The sequence below is a fragment of the Lontra canadensis genome, unplaced genomic scaffold (assembly GCF_010015895.1).
Source record: "Lontra canadensis isolate GAN:19392208 unplaced genomic scaffold, GSC_riverotter_1.0 scaffold171, whole genome shotgun sequence".
Classification (NCBI taxonomy): Eukaryota; Metazoa; Chordata; class Mammalia; order Carnivora; family Mustelidae; genus Lontra; species Lontra canadensis.
This window is the reverse complement of record NW_022631165.1, coordinates 1,304,284-1,326,080: the sequence shown is the minus strand read 5'-3', so window position 1 is coordinate 1,326,080 and position 21,797 is coordinate 1,304,284. Positions and strand designations below refer to the sequence as shown.

Genomic DNA, 21,797 nt, shown 5'->3' with positions numbered 1-21,797 from the left:
AGGTTAATAAATTTCCAAACACAGGCAGTCCCCGACGTATAGAGCATTTCCCAAATATAAATGGCCACTTCCATCAGGCTCACCGGGGCAGAAAGTCCTCTCCCGCTTCTCTCAATGACCAGACTACCAGGCACTCCAAACCCAGTTCTGCAGCCCCAGGGAGGGAAGGCCGGGGAGAGAAGGGAGGGCATCTCTGCACACTGTGTAGAGGCTTCTGCTACAGTCGTTCTCTGCCTCCATCCCCACCACTGCTCCCTATCCGCACCCGCGACCCCTGCTGGTGGACAGGACTAGGTGGACAGCGAGGACAGGGCCGCAGCCACAGGGCCTGGCAGTACGATGTCAGAGTTCCTTGCAAGCCAATTTGGCATCCAGAGATCATCTTGCGTATTCAAAACCACAAAAAACACAGTCATAAATGGTAGTTCATTTCTATCGTGAGAATGTTGCATTGTTAAGCAAAAGTTAGTGTGTTTGGGCTTAAACCCTAACTACCATTTATGAGATTTCCTAATGGGGGAAAAATGCTCTGAATTCCAAACTTTCCTCTAAGTGGCCATTTGAAGGGTGGAGACAGGAAGTACTTGAGTCACATGGAAAGTTTCTAGCCTCCCGAGTGAACAGGGCAGTTGGAAGGGGGTAAACAAAGGGTCTTTGGTTGACAAAGCCACGTGCAGGTCCCCCAGCGTGCCCGCTGTAAGAGGCGGAGCGCGGCAGGGCGCTCCCGCAGGCACTTAAGTGTCCAGGCCACGGTGGGCGCGTGGAAACACAGCGGTGTGGCTTTTCTCCGTTTCCATCATGGTGCAGTATTTTCAGCACCCGGGGTTAGCTTGGGAGGCACTCACACCAGGACGTGCCCCCACCCAAAGCCTGTCCTCTTGTTAACTGTTGGTCCGACACGATGAGGTGTGGGACTGAGACTGCTGCCCTGTCGGGTCCAACGGGGAGAAACTTTGCTGCTGGGACCGAGACACTCTGGCCAGCCTGTTCTCTGCCAACAAGCATCATGGAATCGGCCCACTGAGCCTTCAATGCCAAACTGGTCAATTTTCTGGAGCAAGGTCTCCGGGCTCCTTCTGGAAACTGAATATGGTCCAGAGGTTCCACAAAGCTTTATAAAGAGCAGGCAAGCAAAGTTTCTTCCTCTTGGTTGTACCTGAGCCAACTGCCTTTTTCCTAGAAAGGTGTCAGAGACAGGGCAGAGTCCGCGGCCACTTGCGTAAAGCTGGGGTTTTAGAAAAGCTCTTCAGATATTTTTAAGGATTCGAACTGAAGAACCCAAGGTTCTGAAGCGCCTCTTCTTCCCACCGTCAAGAGGAGGGACGACACACGAAGGGTCTCAGTCACCCCATCGCCTGGATGCATGAGGACAGTTCGACAGATTGGGGGGGTGCCACGGGGAGAACTGCGGCTCGACGAGGGAGCCGGCTGCAGCCCCGGGCCTCGAGGGAGGCCGCCGAGGAGAAGCGGGAACAACTCACAGCGAAACCAGCCTGGGTGTAAAAGGCAGAGGTTCCTACGTAAGATCTGGCCAAGGTTTTAGAAGGCAGAAATGAAGCACCTCAGAGATCAGAGCACAAAATCCTACCGTGAAGCATGAGACGGAGAGCGACTTTTTGGTTTTTGCTGACAGCTGCCAAGGTCCAGCGGCCGAGGCGGCTCAGGCAGCTGCCGAGCAACACACGGGCTGACCCCGCAGAGGCTGTCCCGGGGACGGAAGCTGTCGCGCAGTGAACGGGGTGAGGACCCGAGGGGCCAGAGAGCCCCGACCCCCAGCCGTAGTGTTTCGGCCTGTGCCTTGCTCCTCCGTCCTACAGCAACACACAGGTCGTTTCTTATTTTCCTGCCAAGGCTTTAAACGGAAACTGCTACTGTATTAGTGACCCCCGGGCCCCTGTCGGCCAGCCCACCCCACCAGGCCTCCCGTGGCCTCGCACCACCTGCCGCACGCCCCTCGCAGAGCACCGTCCCATCTGCAGTTCCAAGTGAGTCCTGTGTTATCCCCACCAGGCCAGGTCTTGGCAGCCCGTGGGTGAGGTCCGCCGGCTCCGCGAGCAGTGTCTTCAGGGGCACAGCAGCCCCTCTCCCCACTCGGCTCCTTTGGGCTAAAAGAAACTACAGTATTTGAAATCCTATCTCTCGGGGTCCTCGTCTGGCTACAGGTGAAGCAGCAGCCCCTCTTAGTAGAAGGAGATACTGGATTTGCCTCCAGGCGGGTTGAGGACTTTGTTGTGAGAACGTGGCCGCGGGCCCAACCTGGGCTCATGGCTGTCACCCGTGGGCATGGGCACCGGCTGTGGGGCGCGGCCCGCTTCTCCAGGGCCTCCCTTCTCACCCGCCTCTTCTCTGGGCGACGTGCTTGTTGCGGCTGCGGGACAAAGTCGGCATGCCATCCCGTTACAGGCCGCCCAGGACCAAACCGGCAAGCTGCGTGTGCAGTGTGTGGCCCAGAGCAGCCAGCAACAAGGCCGCACCGTGATGGGAAAAGAGGAGCGCACAGAGCCAGGCTTCCACCTCGTCCCAAGGAGACTGACTGGCAGAGACCGTTCCTGAACTGGGGACAACGCTGGGGCTTCATACTAAAAATTCCTTGATAAATTCCTAATAAACCGATTATCCTACACAGCTGAGGGACCCCACTCCTTTTTCTTCCACCTCAAGAATCAGTAACAAACCTTCTCAACTTGAACATGACAAGGAAGAGATGGAGCTCATCTCAACTAGGGACTTAACAAGGCGAGACAAGGCTTGCGGACACTCCCCGGACTTCTGGATGAACGAGCGTCTTGGTTAGGGATCGAGGGAGTGGTGACCCGCAGCACAGCCAGCTAGGACAGCGAGGTGGGGTTCAGAGTCTGACCACACCCCACCCCACGCCCCAGGGGCAGCTCTCCCGGTCTCTCTTCTCACCCGGCACCTCTACTGCTCTCCTCTGCCCCCCACTTCTGCATCCGTGCTGCCTGGGCTACCGCTGGCCACAAATTCATTCATGGCTCCAGATCCCTGCCCTTCACTACCTGAGATCAGCTTCTAGAAGGGGTCCCCCCGGTCGTGGCCTGGGCTGATCACCAATGCCAAGTGAAGAAAGGCTGGTGGTGACCAGTTGGGAAGTCTTCACCCAAAATAACAGCCTACTTCTCTGGTCTTCTTCAAATACTACATATCCTCTTGGCAACAAACAGGACCTTGCTTTTTCTGTCAGCAGGCCCGGGAGAGGCACGGAATAGTCCCGCTCATCCTCTGGGGGCGTGGCGGCAACCCTCCCACAGCACAGCGCTCGGGGGAAGGCACAGAAAACAGGAGCTCACCTTTAGGGCCCGATCTGGGGTCTTCTCCTTCACATAAGAACACGTGGTCCTGTAATGAGGCAAAACCCCAGGTCAGTAGGTGAGTCACATGTTTTACCCTCCTTCAAAAGGATGATGAAACTCAGGGCACAAATGGGCTTGTGTACATCTATGGTGGAGTTTCACCCACGAGCGAAGCGGAGGGAGCAGTGCCACGAGGCCCCCGCAGCCCGCCCCAGCAGCAGTGACGAGAGCTCACCGCCATCCAGACCTCAGCCACACACTTCCCACCACAGTCCCTCCGCCCCTTGGGCGGTCTGTAAAGCAAATCTCAGTATTTTGATTACCCACAAATATCCGATTTAAAAATGTCCTTTAGGGGTCCCTGGGGGCCGGGGGTGGCTTAGACAGTTACGTGTCCAACTCTTGATTTTGGCTCAGATCATGTTCCCAGCACTACACTGTGTGGACTGGAACTTTACAGTGAGTTCTGAGACTGGGAAGTGAGTTTTCCGACTCTGTTATTCACTGTTAACATGTCTGGCTAGTCACGATTCCCTGAGGATTTTAGGACAGTCTTTCCACTTAAAAAAAAAAAGTATAAAACCAAAACAAACGAAACACTACGGTAGGCACTTTGATAGGGACCGTACTCTTCCCCCCACTTTTTTAGGGGGGGCGGGGAGGGAGGAGCAGACAGAGGATCCCACGCAGACCCCCTGCTGAGCGCAGAGCCTGATGCGGGGCTCGATCTCACAAACCTGAGATCATGGCCCGCGCCAAAACCAAGAGCTAGACGCCCAACTGCGCGGCCCAGGCTCTGACGGGGACGGGATCATTTAAACCGCTCAGTCGCCAGGACTGCTGACTGCCCTCTAGTGACAGCTGTGTGCAGTCCTCCACTGCCTGTGGCCCGGCCGACCCCGTGGCGTCCGTCACGCGACGGCTGGTCTGACGGGGACCTGACCTTCTGACCAGAGTTTGACGGTGGGCTGTGATGTTGTGTAAGGGCCTGCATTTCTGGCTGTCTCTTGCGACGGCAGCCACGGACGCTCATTGCTGAGCTCCAGGATTTTATGGCGCGTCAGCACAACGGCGGCATCGGCATTCCGTTACTCCGTTGCTGGCTGAGCAGCCCCAGAACAGGAAAACTCCCTCAGCAGCAGCCCCCCGGGGTGCGAGTCCTGCAGAGACGCTGTCCTCTGCTCCAAGCCACAAATCAGACTTTCAGAAGTATCATCACGAACCCCAGAACCCTCACTACCGGTTGAATTTTAGCCCAATGCGATTACCGTACTTACTGATGACGACTAAAAACACGGAGATTTTAGATGCTCAATTCTATGAAGAGCCACACGGCCCTTGCGGCAGAGGAGGACAGCAGCCCGTCGGCAGGGGGCAGCGTCCCCGGGCTTCATTCACCGCGACACCGGAGCGGGTCTCTGCGCCGACTCAGGGGAGCCGAGAAAGCCCACGACTAGGGACCGCGCTTGGCAGAACCACGCCACCCACTCCGCCTCTCCCTGGCAACGCACTGCAGCCGCCTCACAGCCGCACGGAGTCCTTGGTTCCGCTTTTGTCTCTCTCACTTCCACGTCTGCTGTCTGAATGTAGCCCCTACCTTGGGTTTGTTTGGGTGTGCCAGAGGAGAAGCGGCAGCAACTGGGGACCCAAAAATGTCACTGGTCTTCCCGCCAGGTGGGTTCAGACGCTGTCGAGTGTGCACAGGCGTGGATTCATCAAAGATGCCGCTTCCCTTCCCCCCTGCAGAAACAGTTCCGTGACAGTGAGCACCCACGACAGCCCCCCGGTGCCACCCGCCGCCTTCATTACTTCAGAGACTCCCCTTGCAGGGACGCCCCAGTGCCAGTCCCTAGTTCGGGCCCACAGCGGGGGTGACCAGGTTGGCGAGCCGTACGTCAACATCAACCCGTTTACCGGGGCCCTGCTGGGACCGTCACTTCTGGAAGCTGACCTCGGCGGGCCTCTAGCATTTCCCACTTGGGACCTCCTGAACCTTGAACTTGTGTTGTCCTGTTAAAGGATCTTCTTCTTTAAACCCAAGGAAAGTTCTTTATGTTAAAAGCAAAGAGCTGTTGCATTTTTAGACCGAATACGTAAGAAATGAACTCAACAACATGTCATATTCAAGGCAAACCTGTCATCTGGAAAATAACACCTATTAGTCATTCTGCTGACCTCATTCTGGCCACAACCACCCGTGGCAACTAGACAGGTCAGCAAATTACAGACACGTGACATCCTACAACGCAACTCTAAGTGATCTGATGAGCCATAATGGAAATAAGCATCGAGCATGTAACTTGTCATAAGCTGATGAGTCTGGCCAGACAGCAAAGTCGACGCCCAAACGCCTCCGTTAAGCAGAAGGACGGCCACCACACACCCCGGCTGGCGTCTCTTCACTCGGCAACCGCCAGCACCTTTCTGCGGAGAGCTGTGCTAACGGAGGTGGGCCGCCGGTCGTGGCCCTGGGCTCCAAGGACTTACGGTCTCTCAAGGAGAAAGAAGGAGCCTTCCGCTAACTAGCTAGCGAGGTGACCACACATATCAGAGGCTCAGCTGCAGAAAGGGCAGAACGAAAGGACCTGAGAGGCAGGTCCGGAGCTCATGCATCAGACGGTCAGAACGATGCCAGGGTCACAAACGCTCGACAGGGGTTCGCGGCATCCCCCATGTACTGATAAAGAAGCGTCTCCTGGACGTACACACCGCTCAGGGCAGAAGGGCAGAAGACAGTCCGTACGGTGAGCAACGTTTCAATGAAAATGGAGGGGTTTTCTCACTTCGGGGCATCCGAGTAGGAAAGCGGTCACTCCACTGCCCCTCCCCGAATGTGGCTCCCTGCGGACGGGCTGCAGGACTCGAGACTGCTTGGCATGTCCTTTCTCAGAGCTTTGTTTTCGAGGGCCCACGTCACAGGCAGTCACGTCCTGGCTGAAACAGCCCACGCGGCGAACGAGAGACAGAGCCCGCAGGAACCCGGACGCCTCGCTCCCTGCGGGCCCGCCGGGAAGGGCTCCATCAGGGGTTCGTGCTCTCGCCCGCCCACAGAGCCATCCCGAGGGTCCCCGCAGCCAGAGTGGACAGTAAAACAGAGAGGCCTCTGGGACGTGGCCACACGGGGACATGGAGCACAAGCCCAGCGAGGGCTGGAGCAGAGCAAGGGAAGAGCCCTTCCGGGGCAGGAGAACTGGTCAAGAAGGTGCGGGGCTACTTGTGCAGGGGACAGACGTGCACTCATGTCATCTTCGCGCCCACACACCTCACCTTCCAGGACCCACAGGCCCGGGCCGGAGATGCCCACACAGCACAGTGCCGGGCCGCCCGCTGGAGCCCGGACAAGGGGCTCGAACCGTCTTGCCTCCATCTATCAACACTGAGGAGGTCGTAAGTTAACAAGAGCACCGACCCTCGGGCCACTGGTGACATAAGCAAGCGAACGCACGTGAAGCAGGCAGAGCGGTTCCTGGCAGGGTCAGCCCTCAGGGATGCTGCCGGGCTGCCGACAGCAAGAGCATCTCCACCAGCAAGGGGGCAGAACTCCGGCTTCAGCTCACCCCAGACACCGCTGCTTCTGGTTGTGCTACAAAGGCTTAAGTACATTCTCTTTAAAAGGTGCATTCAGGGGATGCCTGGGTGGCTCAGTTGGTTAAGCAGCTGCCTTCGGCTCAGGTCATGATCCCAGCGTCCTGGGATCGAGTCCCACATCGGGCTCCTTGCTCGGCGGGGAGCCTGCTTCTCCCTCTGCCTCTGCCTGCCATTCTGTCTGCCTGTGCTCATTCTCTCTCCCTCTTTCTCTGACAAATAAATAAAATCTTTAAAAGAAAAAAAAAAAAGGTGCATTCAGTTTTTTAAAAAGTGGAAAATAAAAGTAACTCAATTTGAAGTTTTTGGCTAAAGACACTGCTCATCAAAAGAATTTATTATTTTTTTTTTTTAGATTTTATTTATTTATTTGACAGAGAGAGAGAGATCACAAGTAGGCAGAGAGGCAGGCAGAGAGAGAGACAGGGAAGCAGGCTCCCCACCGAGCAGAGAGCCCGATGTGGGGCTCGATCCCAGGACCCTGAGATCACGACCTGAGCCGAAGGCAGAGGCTTTAACCCACTGAGCCACCCAGCCGCCCCCCCAAAATTATTTTTAAATTATAGAACATAACCCAAAAGTTCCTAAGACTTAATAGCCACAGATAACAGAGAAGCCAAGGGCCCCAGTAACCAGCACCTGGAGCGCACAGAGCACGATGGGCTCTCAGAACCCTGGGCGTCCTCCCCACCCCAGGTCACCAGACGCCCGCGCTTCCTGCAGACCACAGACCTGTTATCGTTGGTACATTTTTACTATGTATGTTCAACTCCAAACAATGCAGTTCTGCTTCTGTACGTTATATAAAGGACCCTGCATGTCTGCTAGTCGACATTTTGCCTGGAAGATGAACTCAGGTTTGGAGAAGGAAAAGGTGCTGAATTTAGTCATAAATAAATTCAAGATAGGCTTTTAAAAAAAAATTATTCCTAGAGGGAGACAGTGACAGAGAGAGAGAGAGAGAGAGAGAGAGAGAGAGCAGGAGGTGCCCCTCTCAGCTTGCTGACTGGCTGGAGGGCCGCGGCGTGAACCCTGCCGACATTGAGTCCCTGCAGCGGGAGATCCAGACGGACTCCCCGATGCCGCTGGCTGACTTGCCGGACCTCCAGGAGCCCCGAGGCCCACAGCCTGGGCCTTGCTGCCAGGGGTGGACCCCGCGACAAGACTCACAGGAACGTTTCCGAGGGCTGGAGCCCTGGGCCCGAAGTGGAAGCTCAGCTTCGATGATCCCGCAGGTTCATCTCAGACACACTGTGCAGCCTTAAGCAGCCGCCTGAGCCACCGCCAAGCCATGGCAGGATCAGGAAACCTCTACTCCCTGAGCGATCCTTTTCAGTATTGTATTATTATTAGTATCGCTACTAATATTACGACGTGATCTTTTTGCCATCAAAACGAGGCCTGTGAAATATAAGATTCCCTTTAGTGCCTTTAAAAAAAAAAAAAAAAAGCCAGGCAGAAAGTCACCCTGACACCACGCCGAGTGCAGAGCCCAACGACCTGAGCCGAAATCAAGGGTCAGACGTTTGACTGACTGAGCCCCCCAGGCGCCCCCTAAGATATGCTTTTATAAGAACCAAACTGCAGAAAACAGACACCATGCTGGCAGAGTGGGCGGCGAGCATCGCACACACGGTGGGGCGCGCCAGGCCCCTCTCGTGACCGGTAGGAAGCGTCTATCAGGATTTTAAACTGACCCAGCAATTCCACTTCAAGAAACTTACCCAGAGGATTTTTCAGATTAAGTTTAGAGCATGAGCTCTGGGAACAAAAGGCCACTGGTGCCATGGGCTAGGAGTGAGCTCCGGGGGTGGCAGTGACCCTCCCCAAGCCTCTGTTTCCCTCTCTGTCCAGGGCCGCCCCCACACCTACCTCCTAGGGGTGGAGAGGCAGCCAAACGAAAACACGGAAAAGCACTGAGCACAGTCCCTGGCAAATGCGGAACTGTCCACACGTCTCCTGCACCAGAGTTAGAGCAGCCAGAACAAGCTGGAAGACGTGAGCCAGGCACCAGCAGAGCCCGCTCAAGAAGGGTAAAGAAACAATGGGGGGCGCCTGGGTGGCTCGGTGGGTTAAACCCTCCGCCTTCGGCCAAGTCATGATCCCAGGGTCCTGGGATCGAGCCCCGCATCGGGTTTTCCGCTCAGCGGGGAGCCTGCTTCCCTTCCGCTCCCTGCCTGCCACTGCCTACTCATGACCTCTGTCAAATAAATAATAAGAATTAAGAAAAAAAAAAAAGAGAGAGAGAGAGAGACACTGAGCGTGACAACCCTTGGCGAATGCTCAGTGAGGATCACGGGCTCAGTCACTCCCATCACTCCCCAGCCTCGCCCCCCCACCCCCATCCTGGACCCGTTTCTCAATCAGGCCCTCTCATCAGAGGGCAGGGGGCACACTGGGAGCTTTCCCTTTCAGCCTTCCCTTGAGAATTCATCACAGACTGTTTGCCAAGAGCACTTGCCAGGACAGAAAACAAACCCCAAAGACAAAATAGCCGCAGAAGCAGGAACCTGGCACAGGGAGTGAGTCCAGCGGCCGTCGCCGCATCTTGTGACTGTGCACCACACAGAGGCTCTCTATGTCTCCGCTCAAGAGGGGCCCAGGCTGCCGTCAGGAGAACTGGAGGCCGAGGGTCCGCAGAGCGGCAGTGCCCCAAGCTGCCACGCTCTCCAGGGAACCCGACCCCCCCAGGGGCAGCTCTGGACACACAGCCGGCAGCCAGCTGGTACGGAGCTGACACATGGTGGCTGTCCTGATGTCATCGATACAAAGGGTGTGTGGGGCTGACCGCGCCGGCCCCACACCTGTAAGCTGGACGCTACAAGGGTGTTCCTCACTTTTAAGAACCACCTGCTTCTACTGTATCCCAAACTTTAACCCTCCACCCACCCCAACAACCAAACCCCAAACTAGCTTTTGAACCTACTGCTTTTGCTGCCCTGGGTTAGGTCCCTGGCACAGGGCAGGACCCTCGCGAGCTTCAGCTCTGCGGGACCGACCTGCCGGAAATACAAAGTCCTGTGTCGGGCCTCTCACGACCTTGTTTTCCCTTGGGGACACAGGGCAGGGAGAGCTCCTCGGCCAACTATCCCCATACGGTCGGTCACTCAACTGGGGAGCCTACCGGCCAGGAAAAAGACTTTTCTAGGATTCTTTCCCACTGTGACTACTGAAAAGGGGGACCGGCACTGAAGAACCATGTGGACGGGGTCATCCTTTATAGAGCTCTGATCCCAGTGACGATCTGAATCAGAGGAACCTCTCTCTGAAGAACATTTAAAAGCACAACTTGCACACAATTTCTGGCACTGCAAGGACCCACTGGAGAACTGGGAAGGCCTACCTGGTGGGAGCCAGAATCCCAGCATCCGCCCCTGTGACCTCAGTGCCTGGACTCAGCCACGGTCTGGTGGCAGAGGGAAGAGGATTCAAGAATGACTGAGCCGGGGCGCCTGGGGGCTCAGAGGGTTAAGCCTCTGCCTTCAGCTCAGGTCACGGTCTCAGGATCCTGGGATAGAGTCCTGCATCGGGCTCTCTGCTCAGCGGGGAGCCTGCTCCCCTCCCCCCACCTACTTGTGATCTCTGTCAAATAAATAAATAAAATCTTTAAAAAAATAAAAATAAAAATGACTGAGCTGGGAACGCCTGTGGGACTCAGCCAGTGAAGCCGCTGCCTTGGGCTCAGGTCATGATCTCAGGGTCCTGGGATCGAGTCCTGTGTGGGGCTCCACACTCAGCCAGGAGTCTGCTTCTCTCTCTCCCTCTGCCGCTCCTCCTAATTGTGCACACTCTAATAAATGAAATTTTAAAACACGTGGGACACCTGGGTGTCAGTGGGTTAAAGCCTCTGCCTTCAGCTTGGGTCATGATCCCGGGATCCTGGGATCCAGCACCACATCTGGCTCTCTGCTCGGCAGGGAGCCCGCTTCCTCCTCTCTCTCTCTGCCTGCCTCTCTGCCTGCTTGTGATCTCTGCCAAATAAATAAATAAAATCTTTAAAAATATATATAAAAAACAAACAAGAAAATAAACAAAACAAAACCGTCCTTACGTTCTAGAACTCTGACAGCAAGGGATAACCTGTACCAGAAAACATTTGAGAGGGCTGACACGAAGAAATAAAAAAATGTTATCAGAAGAACAGCAGAAAGCAGAACAGGCAGAGGCCAAAGGACTGGTGATTCACAAAGGCCCATACCTGGAGGGTTGGTCCTTTTAGGGATGTTCTGAGGCTCTTCGGTTGGTCCAAAAATATTCGATGCCATCCTATTGGGCCTGCTGGAAGGAGCAGCTTCTTCTGGACTTCCAAAAAGATTGCTGGCCTCTCCTCCCGGGGGCTTCATGGCCCTAAGAACAGAGAGCACCCGAGACTCACGGATCGCCCTGATTCAGTGTGCATCCGTCTGACCTGGTCCCCTCTGTCCTGTGCCCTGGCCTCACCCATCTGCACGGCCCCTGAGCACCTGTCGCCGGAAGCTGGTGCCAGACCCCATGCACGAAGGGTGGGTGACAGCAGGTTGTGTGCCTGAAGCAGCTTTATTTGCCGGGAAAGCCAGCGCCACAGGTGCACGGGGCTCTAGCGCTCCCATCAGTGATGCCACTAGCCCTGGGTCTTAGTGGAACCCCTAAGACCCCTGTGGAGAAACAAAGCCCATATTGAGTCTGGGGTCTCTGTCCGGGAAAGACAGCCTCACGGCAAAGCACGTAGCTAGAGTTGTTTGAAATGACCAAATGGTTAAGTTTGGGTGGCGGAAATGCAGTATTTATTACATTATTCTGTGTACTTTTGCTTTACTGTACTTTGAAAACAAGGGAAGAAAGCAGCACAGTGGCCCAGCTACCCAGGAAGGGACAGCGGCAACACGATGGGCGGTAGCGTCCCCCCACCTTGCGGGGGTCATCAGATCCCACAGGCTGCCCCAACAGGGTCTCGAATAAGGGGACTGAGAATGAAGAGGTTATTCTGATAAAAACAACCCACGATGGCTCAGTGTGGCCTTCGCCAGGCTCCCCATCAAGGGCACTTACCCCCAGGACACAAATTACAGAGGGAAGGTGGGAACACCAGAGAGCTCCGAACTGACAGCGAGGGGACGCGCCCAGTACAGCCACCTTGTCCTCTCGTGTACCCGCCAGTGCTCTAGTAGACGGTGAAGTGCACAAGCAGAGCCGGAGGGCTCGGGACAAAGAGCCACAGAGACAGCTCGAGGGGACGATGGCACCAGCAGCGGCAGGGAGACAAGAGCCACTCTCGCCTCCAGGTCCAGAGCCTCCCCCCGAGAGCTGGTGTCTGTGTTTCAGGAAAGACTCTGGGGGATGGGTCAGACTTGGAGAGAAGCCGTAATGGAGAGAGACCCGGATAAATTCTTTAGCGGCGCGGTCTGCGGCGCAACGGGGCCGCCTCCCGCTGGGGACGGCCGGGGCACCCCAAGTGGACGGATAACCCCTCGGCAAGAAAACAGAAGACGCAGGGCCCGGCGGTCTTCAGCCCCCACCTGACTCCCGCCCTCCACGGCCCAGCAAGATCGGAGGCCCCGGAGGCCTGTCCCGCTCCTCAGGGCCCTTAAGACGGCTGCGGAGGCGCAAACCGTCCGGCTGATCCCAAGCGGAGGCCCCGGCTTCGTGCAATCGCCCAACCGGGAAGAACGCTCTTCCTCCGCCTCCTGAAAGGAAAAATCCTCTCCTTCTCCTGAGAGCGTCTCCGGCACGAGAGCCCGCGGAGACGTGTGGCGCACCCCCGCCCCCCAGCAACCGCCCCGCGGGTCCAGGGGGTTGAATCAGGAACCGCCACGTTCGCGGGGCCTCCGGGGCCAGGCTGCGGAACAAACGGGCTGAACCCAGGAGAGCTGGGACCCGGCGTCCGAGCGCCGCAGCACCAGGATCCGGGCGCCCTGGGGCCCTGCGGGGTAAACCTGTGCTCCCACCGCTGCACGCGGAGACGTGGCTGACTGCGAGTGACCGTTCCGTGGTCGGACGACTGATGACTGACCACTGACCCAGCTGCCCAGACTTACAGGGTTTTCGGCAAGTTCTTTCCCCTGTTACCTACCGGATGTGGAATTTACCTCAACAGCTGTCGCATACGCGCTCTCTCCTACCGTTAGGGCAAGGCTGGGGCACAGAGACGGTCCCACAGTAATGAAAGCTCATGGGCGTCTACAACCCCCGAACCTGACAAGGCGAGGGGGGGGCCACTAGGGGAGCGCGGCGCCCGGCCCGGGGGGCCCCGGGACAGAGCCCAGGACGCTGACCCCCACCCCGCGGCCCCGTCCCCCGCGCCCCGGCGCTAGCACGGCTACCGGAGGGCGCGGCCCCGCCCACCCCCTTGGTCCCGGGCTCCCGGCGGCGGCCCCGCACACCGTTCGGCCAGCGTCTCCGGCTGAGGACACGAGAGGAACGTGGGCCCAGGCGGAGCAGCGCGGGCGGCGCGCCTCGGGCCTCCAGCCCACAGCCTGCGGGGCACGGGAGAGCGTCCGGACCGAGCGCCCGCCTCTCGGAGCGGGACGCGGGGACCGCGGCTCTGTGAGGTCACCCGGCACCCGCGCCCGCCACGCACCTGGAGCCGGCCCGGGCGCCCTCGCCCTCCGGGGCCTGAAACATGTCGCCCGTGGTGCGGCACCTCCTTGACCGCCGCACCGCGGTTCCCGCCCAGCCCTACGCAGCGCGCGGACCGCCCACCCGCGCCTATTGGACGCCGTCGACGCCAGTCACGCCGCCGCCGCTTATCACGCCGCCGGGCCGCACCCCCGCCCACCTGGACGGAAGCCCCGCGAGGCTCGCGCCGCGCTCGCAGCCGATTGGTGAGAGCAGATGCCGCTCAGGCCTCGGGCGCTGACATTGGGCAGCAGGGCTGCGGGATGGGCCCTGACCCCCCTGCGCAGGCGCAGACACGCACTCCGGAAGCGCCTCCCGGCAGCGCGGGGGGCAAAGCCCGGGGGACCGCCGGGAGTCGCGCGGGTCCCGCCAAGCGCCAAGCCCGCCGCGAAGGAAACAAGGCTCACTCGAGAAGTATTAGATCAAGTATTAGTATGTATTTATGCACAATAATAAAAACAGATTTACAAGTTGAACTGGAAATTTAAACATAAGAAGTTTAACAGCTTTTATTATATTAAATAACCAAAACACCTTTTATTCCCCAAATTGGTAAAGAATAAATAATATAATTTACAATATGGTACAAAAAATAACCAGGAAGGACAGGCATTCTGCTTTGTACATACACTGTATATGCATATTTATAATCCGTACAACAGATTCACGTCTCCGGCGAGCCGAAACCTCGGGGATATGGCTTAACGATTACTACCGGGAACCGCGGAGGGCGGCGCCGCTGCCCCGCGGCGGACACACGGTCCCGCTCGCTGCTGTGCTCCGACGCCACGCGTCTGCGCTCCCCGTGAGCCGCGGGTCCCGGGGCAGGTTTCGCTGGGGGTTCCTTCCTCCTCTTAAGACAAAGTGCCCTATCTTCTCACAAATGCGTCTGAGAGATCTCAAGCTCTTTAAACACAACAAAAAAAAACAGCAACTGCTACTTTCCTCCTCTACTTGCTTCCAGTGTCTTATTCCGCGACTTTTCTTGGCCCGAGTTTGGATTCCATGCTGTGATCTAGTTAAGAGAGGCTATTCCACTGGAAAGGATGCCCTTTTCGGGATCCCGCAGCTAAGCAGCGGGAGATGTGGGAAAGCAAGTAGATCAGTGGGTGAACTGTTTCCAAATACCCCTCCCTGAGCAAGTACTCTACACCTAGCAGATAGGACAGGTGAGGGCCACGTCCTCCCAGATGCTCCCGGTCACCAGCCTCCACTTAACACTTCCCACTGCGTCTTCTAAGCTCATCACAGGCCACAACACCAACTCCATGAAGACCAGAGATACTCAAGTCTCCCGTCTTCACAAAAGCTCAATCAGCAAAAGGTCCCAAACATTAGAGCGACTAGGGAGTTTTCTGAGGGACGGATCTGGTCTTACTCACAGCATGCTCAAATGCACGAAGAAAGCCACACGTGCACACCAAGACTACGACGTCCATGGGACAGGCAGAGGAAGATCCAGGAGAAGGGGAGTTTCTCTGCTTGGGTCTCTTGAAAATTCCAGCCTTTACCAGCCGCTTAGGTTTATACACATGTATTCATTTAGGCTGGGAAAAAAACAGACTCGTTCTTTTAATTCTACTTTCCCTTTAACACAGCAAGCAAATGCTTAGACCTGTCAGGTTGCCCCAGCAGTGGCAGAATTCTCTGGAATCGTGTCAGCTTTGCTGCAGGTAAGAACCACCAGTCCACTGTCCTCCCTACTCCACCTGGCCCCTAGGTGACACTCCAGATGGAGTCTGTGGTTAAGGCCCTAGTGGAAGGTACCACTGAAGAGCCAACAAAAGCTGACCCCAAATCCTTAGTCTTCCTCCTTTTACGTGTCACTGAATCACTGGGGCCAGCCTATCTGCCAGACTGCCTCGGGGTGTCCCCTGATGAAAGCAGCTGAGGACCCCTACCGTCTCTGGCAACGTGCACACTACCATCAGGTCCTGCTCCCAGCATCGATGCCTTATGATACTGCGGGTGTCTGGTCCCCAACAGTAGAGTAGGAGTAAGTTAGTGGTGGCCTAAACTTGGCCTGGCATCCTAACCTACTACAGACCTAACAGAGTCAGCGGCCCAGAGCGCTCCACGGCTGTCATCCCCTGCGGCTGGTGCTCGTTTCAGGAAGCTGGCAGATGGACAGCTAAGCCACACAAGCTAGTTCAAGGACACTCTGGTTCAAATGATGCTATGTCTTCCTAAAAGGGCACGTCCCTCTCTTCTCCATCTCCAGAGCCTCGGGACTTTCTGTAGGAGCCCAGGAGAGCTGCCCAGTGGCTTCTATTAGTGATGTTTGTACCTAGAACCAGACCTGAAAGAAAACCACGTGACAGGCAAGAGCTCTGAGAAAAACTTGAGAAGAAGGAAGGAACGTACAAGCTGGAAGGCCAGTGGCCTCTCTTCCCTCCGTGGCTGGGGTGAATGGCGTGCCGCAGCCGGCTGTGGAAACCGTGGCACCAGGAGCATCCGTCCTGCTTGCACAGGCAAGAGACCTTTTCTGTTCCCTTACACGCTGCCTCATCTCTCCATTATGGAGAGGGAGAGGATCCTGGGGGAGGGCTGGGACTGGCCCGGGGTGGGACTGCCGCTCCACGGCAGGCAGGGGGAGGAGAGAGAAACTGTCCTCAGTTCAGGTGGGTTTCAAAAGCCGAAGTGGTCCGGACAGCAGGCGGAGGATGAAGCCGCAGGGGGACGGTAGTGCACAGGGCGCTCCCGGACCCACACCGCAGCGCTGGCTGCTGGCTACGACGGATGGGGGCCGGATGGGGCTCTGTCTGTCAAGCCTCCCCCCAGGCCAAGAAGCAGAGCAGCCCCATCAGCTCCGTTCCAGGCAAACTCTAGGCACTGACCCGCCAGCAGTGATGGCAAACAGTCACCCAAAGGAGGCCCGAGCACACGAGAGGGACGTGGCTTTTGCGTGCTCTGACTGCACCCAGGCGTCTGCGCCCTGCTTGCGCTCCCTGCGCTGGAAGAAGAGAGACACAGGACCACAGGGTGGGGGAAACGTGTGCATGGGGTGGACTCTGCACAGAAGCCTGCGGAAGGAAGAGGAGGCTCTGGAGAGGCAGAGACCTTCCCAGAAAGGGCGCGCATGTGAGTGGCAAGCCAGCCGTGCCTGGGCGGTTCGGGAACTTGTGGGCCAAAGCACGGCTGCGGACCCAGGAAAGGACGTCTTCGTTGACCAAGAAGCTTGAACACAGGAAGGAAACCCTGAATTCTTTTCTTCTTCAACGTCTCCTCATTCTCAAAACACAAGGAAAACCTTTTCCAACCACTTCAGCAGAATTTTCTCCTAAAAGTCCACGCAAGCTGCACAAAACCGGATTCCCTCCTTCCCGTTGAGCCAGTCAGAACAAAGCTCCAGCGGGGAGAGCTCACTCAGCAAGGGCCAGTGTTTCTGGGGGACGGCGCCAGTTGTGCTGCCCTGCGATCCGGGTGTCCTCCCAAGTGTCTGCTGAGGGCGCAGACCCCACCAGGCAGAGCCCGGCCGTGCCCAGCTGCCCTTCCCCGTCCTTTGCAGAAAGAGCAACCGCAAGGTGCACAGATTTGGCAGAAAAAGAGCAGCGGTGGCTGGAACTGCCCTTGCAGAGAGCAGCGAGGCTGTGAGTCCCGGGGGCCGTGGCCACCGCCGCACACCCACACCTTTCCCTCGGGAGGACAAGCCACTGCGACGTCCAACACGACAAGTGAGGCAGAAGCGCGGGTGGGAATGTGGCCACCACGCGCTGTCCCACGGCCAGCAGGGAGCGCCACAGCAGCGTCTGACATGGGCCCTCCTAGAGAAGCCGTCCTGGTCTCCTAGGCCACCACAGCCCTCTGCCCTTTGGGACACGGTTTCCTGCCTGGTGCACATTCTGGGGCACAGAGGTTCCTCTGTTCAGATCATCTCCAGGGGGCTCCTGGGCTTGTTTTCTCCAGCCTGTAGAGAGCTGCTCCTACCACCGCGGGGGACCACCAGCCCTCCTCTGCAGCCTCCAGGATGCCCCACCAGGGATGAGGTGTGGTCACTGGGACAGGTCACCGACAGGGGGGCCGCCTCCGCTGCCATCAAACAGAGCCTCTCGGCGGCTGGGCTCGGCGATGGACAGCTCTTGGGCCAAATCGTTGAATCGAGATATGTAATCGATGCTGTTTTCATTCATCATGCACGCCAGCTGGGAGTCCACAACCTACAAGGCAGAGGACACAAGGAAGTCCAGGTCAGCAGGCTGACGAGAGTCTCAGATACGTGCGCAGGCCCATCTGCACAGGAGCCGAGGGCTTGTAAGCGCACGTGCGCACACGCACACACAGGAGGGGAAAGATGGCTTCTCCTGTGACATCACACCCACGAGCAGTTTGAGAAATGCTGCGCGCTGCAAGGAGGGCGCGCCGCTGTTCTTTCTGCATCTATTCGGGTAGAATTTCTAGTCACGTCACCGCTCAGCTCCGAACTCTCCCCACGAGCTCCTCAGATCTCCAGGCGCCAGCCGGGATAAGGCGAAGCCGAGGCGTCCGTGAAGAAACAGCCGTGAGCGGTCGGACGCAGGGCTCCGTCGGGAAACCAACGAGAACTCTCAGAGAGACCCACCGACACCGGCACGTCCCAGGGAAGCAGCACTCGGGAGACGCTGCCCCAGGCCTCTGACCCCAGGACTAGGCCCAGCCTTCTCTCCGCGGAGCCTTCTCTCCGTCTCCCGCACGTTCTCCCGCCCGACTCTCTCGGAGCGCTGCGCTCTCCCTGCCCTCCCAGTCCTGCCTGCTCCCTGACGCACCCGCTCCTCGCGGGGTGGAGAACCAGGCAGCTCCGAGTGGACAAACAAGGGGCGTCACAGACCGAGTCTCGCCTCCTCGTCCACTCCCCACCCCGAGCTGGTGTTCAGCTCAGCGGGCGGCAGCCTCAAGCCACCACAGGGAGAGGCAGCTGGAAGGCGCCCCTGCCCATCAGACGGTAGCACGGAGGACGTACCACCCGCAGCGGCCACCTTCTCCTCGAAAGACGGCGGCAGCAACGGATGGACCAGGAAACCGAAGCAGGAGCGGCGGCGCTGACGGGGAGAACACACCCAGAGCCCGCGCTGCCCACCAGCAGAGGCCCCATAGGCCACCCGCCTCCGGGGCTTCCCCAGCTCCGAGGCCTCCAGGGCAGAGCTGTTGGCTCATGTCCCGCATCTGCCGCCACACGGGAACGAGGGCTGGCCCAGGGCGGCCAGACCTTCCCGGGTCAGGACAGCTCTGGCTTCCAAGCGCCCAACAGGCCTGGCGGAGGCATCCGGCCCCCTCCAGAAGGCGAGCTGCCCGTCACGTCTGAGCCAGGGCCACGCGCCTACCTCAGCGACATCAGCCAGGGACCGGGACACAAACGAGTCTCTCGAGTTGCCATCCAGCAAGCTGGGGCCCAGCAGGGACGTGCCGCTGTGGGTCCCTGATGGGGGTGGCAGCATCTTCCGGCTCTTCTCTGGGGAGATGAAGCTTGCTGCCAAGAGAAGGAGGAAACATCCTGAGACCGGCTCGCCTGGAGGGTCCCGGGAGGCCGCAGACGGCCCTGCCAGGCACCCCCCAGGCGTGTACCCGTGCGCTCGTGTGGCCACGGGGCTTCGGATGGAGTCGTGTGCGCCTGGCTCCCTCCCACGGGGAGCCTGGAGTCTTCCGTGCAGTGGGAGTGAGTCGGCCTCGCTTTCCAGGAGCCCTGCCGCGGTCCAGTCGCGTCACCAGCCTCGTCTCCCTGTAAGGTGCTTCCGATTTCTCACGTTCTCTATCTGACTGTGCAGGCCCTACACTGTTCTGTGACCTCCTTCAGAGCAGAGCCTCATTGACACTGCCGCCCTGCACCCCCAGACCGGACCCTCATTCACCTACGCTGCCAACTACGGGCCCGCGTGCCCGCACGGGTGCCGACCTGACCCGTGTGTAAAACCACCCTTTAGGGCCACCAGCCCCGCACCACACGCGTGTCCTCTAGAGAACGCTGGGGACGCTGATCCCACACGGGCGCCAGGAGCCCACCCCGCGCAGGCCACTGAGGCCAATGTGGCTGTCCCTGGCGGCTCCTCCCACCGCACAAGCACCTGGTGCCCACGGCAGAGGCCCCTCCTGCAAACGCTCCAGTCTATAGTCAACACGCCAAGAGACTGTGGGCACGTCGGCTTCATGACACTCAACTGTGGACAGGAAGAGGAAGCTGAGAGCGCCGAGGGCCATCATCTGTCCCACCGCCAGCAGCAAGAGCAGAAAGCCCAAGCTGGCAGGAGCCAACAGCGGGCAGCCCGGAGACGGGCACAGGAGACAGGAGTGCAGAGAAGGGGCCATCTCAGCCGGGCTAGCGTCACCGCGGCGTCCACATTCATGCCGGCTTTTGACGTGCCCCCCAGAGACCTCGGCGCCCCCCCAGCCATGTGAGGGACACAACATGAACCCTTAAACAAGCAGTTCTGCTGGGACCTCAGGCTCCAGGCCCCACCCATGTGCGCCACAGGGAGCCCGCCGTGCCCTGCTGTGCCCTCCACTCACCAAACAAGCTGCTGAGCGACGAGTCCGTGGGGTCGCTGGGGCACCACTGTGGGTCGTGGGTTGGGGAGGCGATCCAGTCGGGCTGGGGGCTGCTGGATGGGGAGGGAAGACTCTTGGAGCTGTCGCTGCCGTTCAGTTTTGCCGGAGAAAGAGGGACTCCCTCGCCTGTCAACGGAAGCGCTAGATCAGAGATGCCGTCGTGGGGAGTGGCACCCCGTGTCCCCCGCCCGCCACCCGGAAATCAGCAGGGCAGCAGAGCCAGAACCCTGCGGGGACCACGGAGGATGAACGATCCTGGCCTACAGAGGCAACCCTCGGCGGCAGGGGCCACGTGCCCAGCTCAGGGAGGGGCAGTGGCTGCAACTATGCTGACAGGGCCGGACCCCACGCAGAGAGCCGCCCCCAACACGCACTGCTGGTGCCGACAGCAGCCACACCGGTGCACCAGGGCGCATGTCCCCGTCACCAAGAGAAGTAAGACGCGAAGGTGAGGGCTAAGTTCTCCGCGAACCCGCAGCCTGAGGCAGACCAACAAGTGCTGTCCCAGAAAGCCTGTCACCAAAACCGCCACAGGTCCCAGCCCAACCCCCTCCTGGGACTCGCACAGCCTCAAGCTATCCTCCCAGATTCAGAGCTAACCAGAAAAAGGCCCCTCTGAGCCATGGGCTGCAGAGGCCTGGCGGGCCCATTCTGCCCTCGAGGCCATGAGGAGCCACAGCGCCCGTCTGCCCCGCATCCACTGGGGCTGCCCTGCCAGTCAGGCGGCGCCCCACACGCAGCATACACTCCACACTCAAGAGGGAGCGCGGGGCAGCGGTGTGCCCAGCAACGTGCAGACCCTGCCCGGGGGAAGTCAGGACCCCCGGGGCCCTCACCGTACTGGCCGGAGCTGATGGCAATCTCGATGATGGAGTCGCTGATGTGCGTGGCGGGCTCGCCCTGCGAGAGCACGTCCTCGGGTGGCCCGGGCAGGGAGATGTCCAGCAGTGCAGAGACGTTGGGTGGAGACAGGCGGCTGCTGGAGCCCTCCGGCGTGGGTAGGGGTACGGGGGGCCCATTGTGGAGAGGAGCCTTGGACAGCTCGGATAGGGAGAGCACGGGTGAGCCCTGGGTTGGGGGACAGGGAACACAACAGGTGATCAGGAACACGGAAGGGAAAACTGGCCTCAACCCACACGGCAGGGACTGACAGGCGCATCAACAGAGAAACGAGGACCCAGCAGCCACCTCTCCCTCCTCTGCGATATACACACGCAGTGGATTTATTTCTCTGGAAACCACCTGAGCAATGGTGGCCTTGGAGACCAGACCAAGGGGGGGCGGTGGTCGAGGGGGGCCTGGTGCTGCTTCCAAGGCTGGCAGGACAGCTGGTAATCTGTGCAAAGGAAAAGTACCAGGGAGAACTACTGGGAGATGACTTGCACCTCCTGGCCCCAAACAGTCCTTCCAGGAGCATGACTGACACAGGCCGCCTTGTGGCGGGGATGAAGGCCTCCAACGGGAGCTACGAGTTCATCTGTCCAGGCAAGGTGGGAAGGACAGTGCTGCCGGGCCTCGAGGGCTGTCTGTGTGCTCTTGCCACGACCTGGCAGTCCAGGGGAGCGAGGCTACGGCCACAGGCAGACCACGAGGGTGGGGGGTCTGGCTCAGAGGGGGCCCGGGGCAGCTACTCTGCCCTAGAGCTAACAGCACACTCTACCTGGAAACTGTCCGCCACTGGCTCCTGCTCAGGCCTTGAGGGGACGCTGATGAACGGGTCGCTTGTGCCCTGCAGCAACACCGGGAAAGCCAGTGAGCCCCCCGCTCGCACTCCTCACAGCCGCAGGGACA

General features: G+C 58.7%; 2 protein-coding genes across 3 annotated transcripts in view; both read right to left on the bottom strand.

The window, feature by feature from the left end:
• Positions 1-1,907: 1,907 nt before the first annotated feature.
• JPT2 (Jupiter microtubule associated homolog 2) lies at positions 1,908-13,507 on the bottom strand. The gene is made up of 5 exons (XM_032846040.1): positions 13,453-13,507; positions 11,095-11,243; positions 4,909-5,051; positions 3,309-3,357; positions 1,908-2,368 (listed from the first exon to the last, which is right to left on the bottom strand). Exons 1-5 carry the CDS (start codon positions 13,494-13,496, stop codon positions 2,181-2,183), a joined length of 573 nt encoding a protein of 190 aa, XP_032701931.1. The 5' UTR covers positions 13,497-13,507; the 3' UTR covers positions 1,908-2,180.
• Positions 13,508-17,247: 3,740 nt separating this feature from the next.
• The window catches only part of CRAMP1 (cramped chromatin regulator homolog 1), a 50,036-nt gene continuing 45,486 nt past the window's right edge, over positions 17,248-21,797 (bottom strand). For both annotated transcript variants that reach the window (XM_032846124.1, XM_032846123.1), the window contains 5 exons: positions 21,667-21,735; positions 20,843-21,074; positions 19,968-20,132; positions 18,788-18,933; positions 17,248-17,647 (listed from right to left, as the gene is read on the bottom strand). In XM_032846124.1, the coding sequence (XP_032702015.1) occupies positions 17,483-17,647; positions 18,788-18,933; positions 19,968-20,132; positions 20,843-21,074; positions 21,667-21,735 (777 nt within the window). In that variant the 3' untranslated portion in view covers positions 17,248-17,482. The remainder of the gene's footprint in view (positions 17,648-18,787; positions 18,934-19,967; positions 20,133-20,842; positions 21,075-21,666; positions 21,736-21,797) is intronic.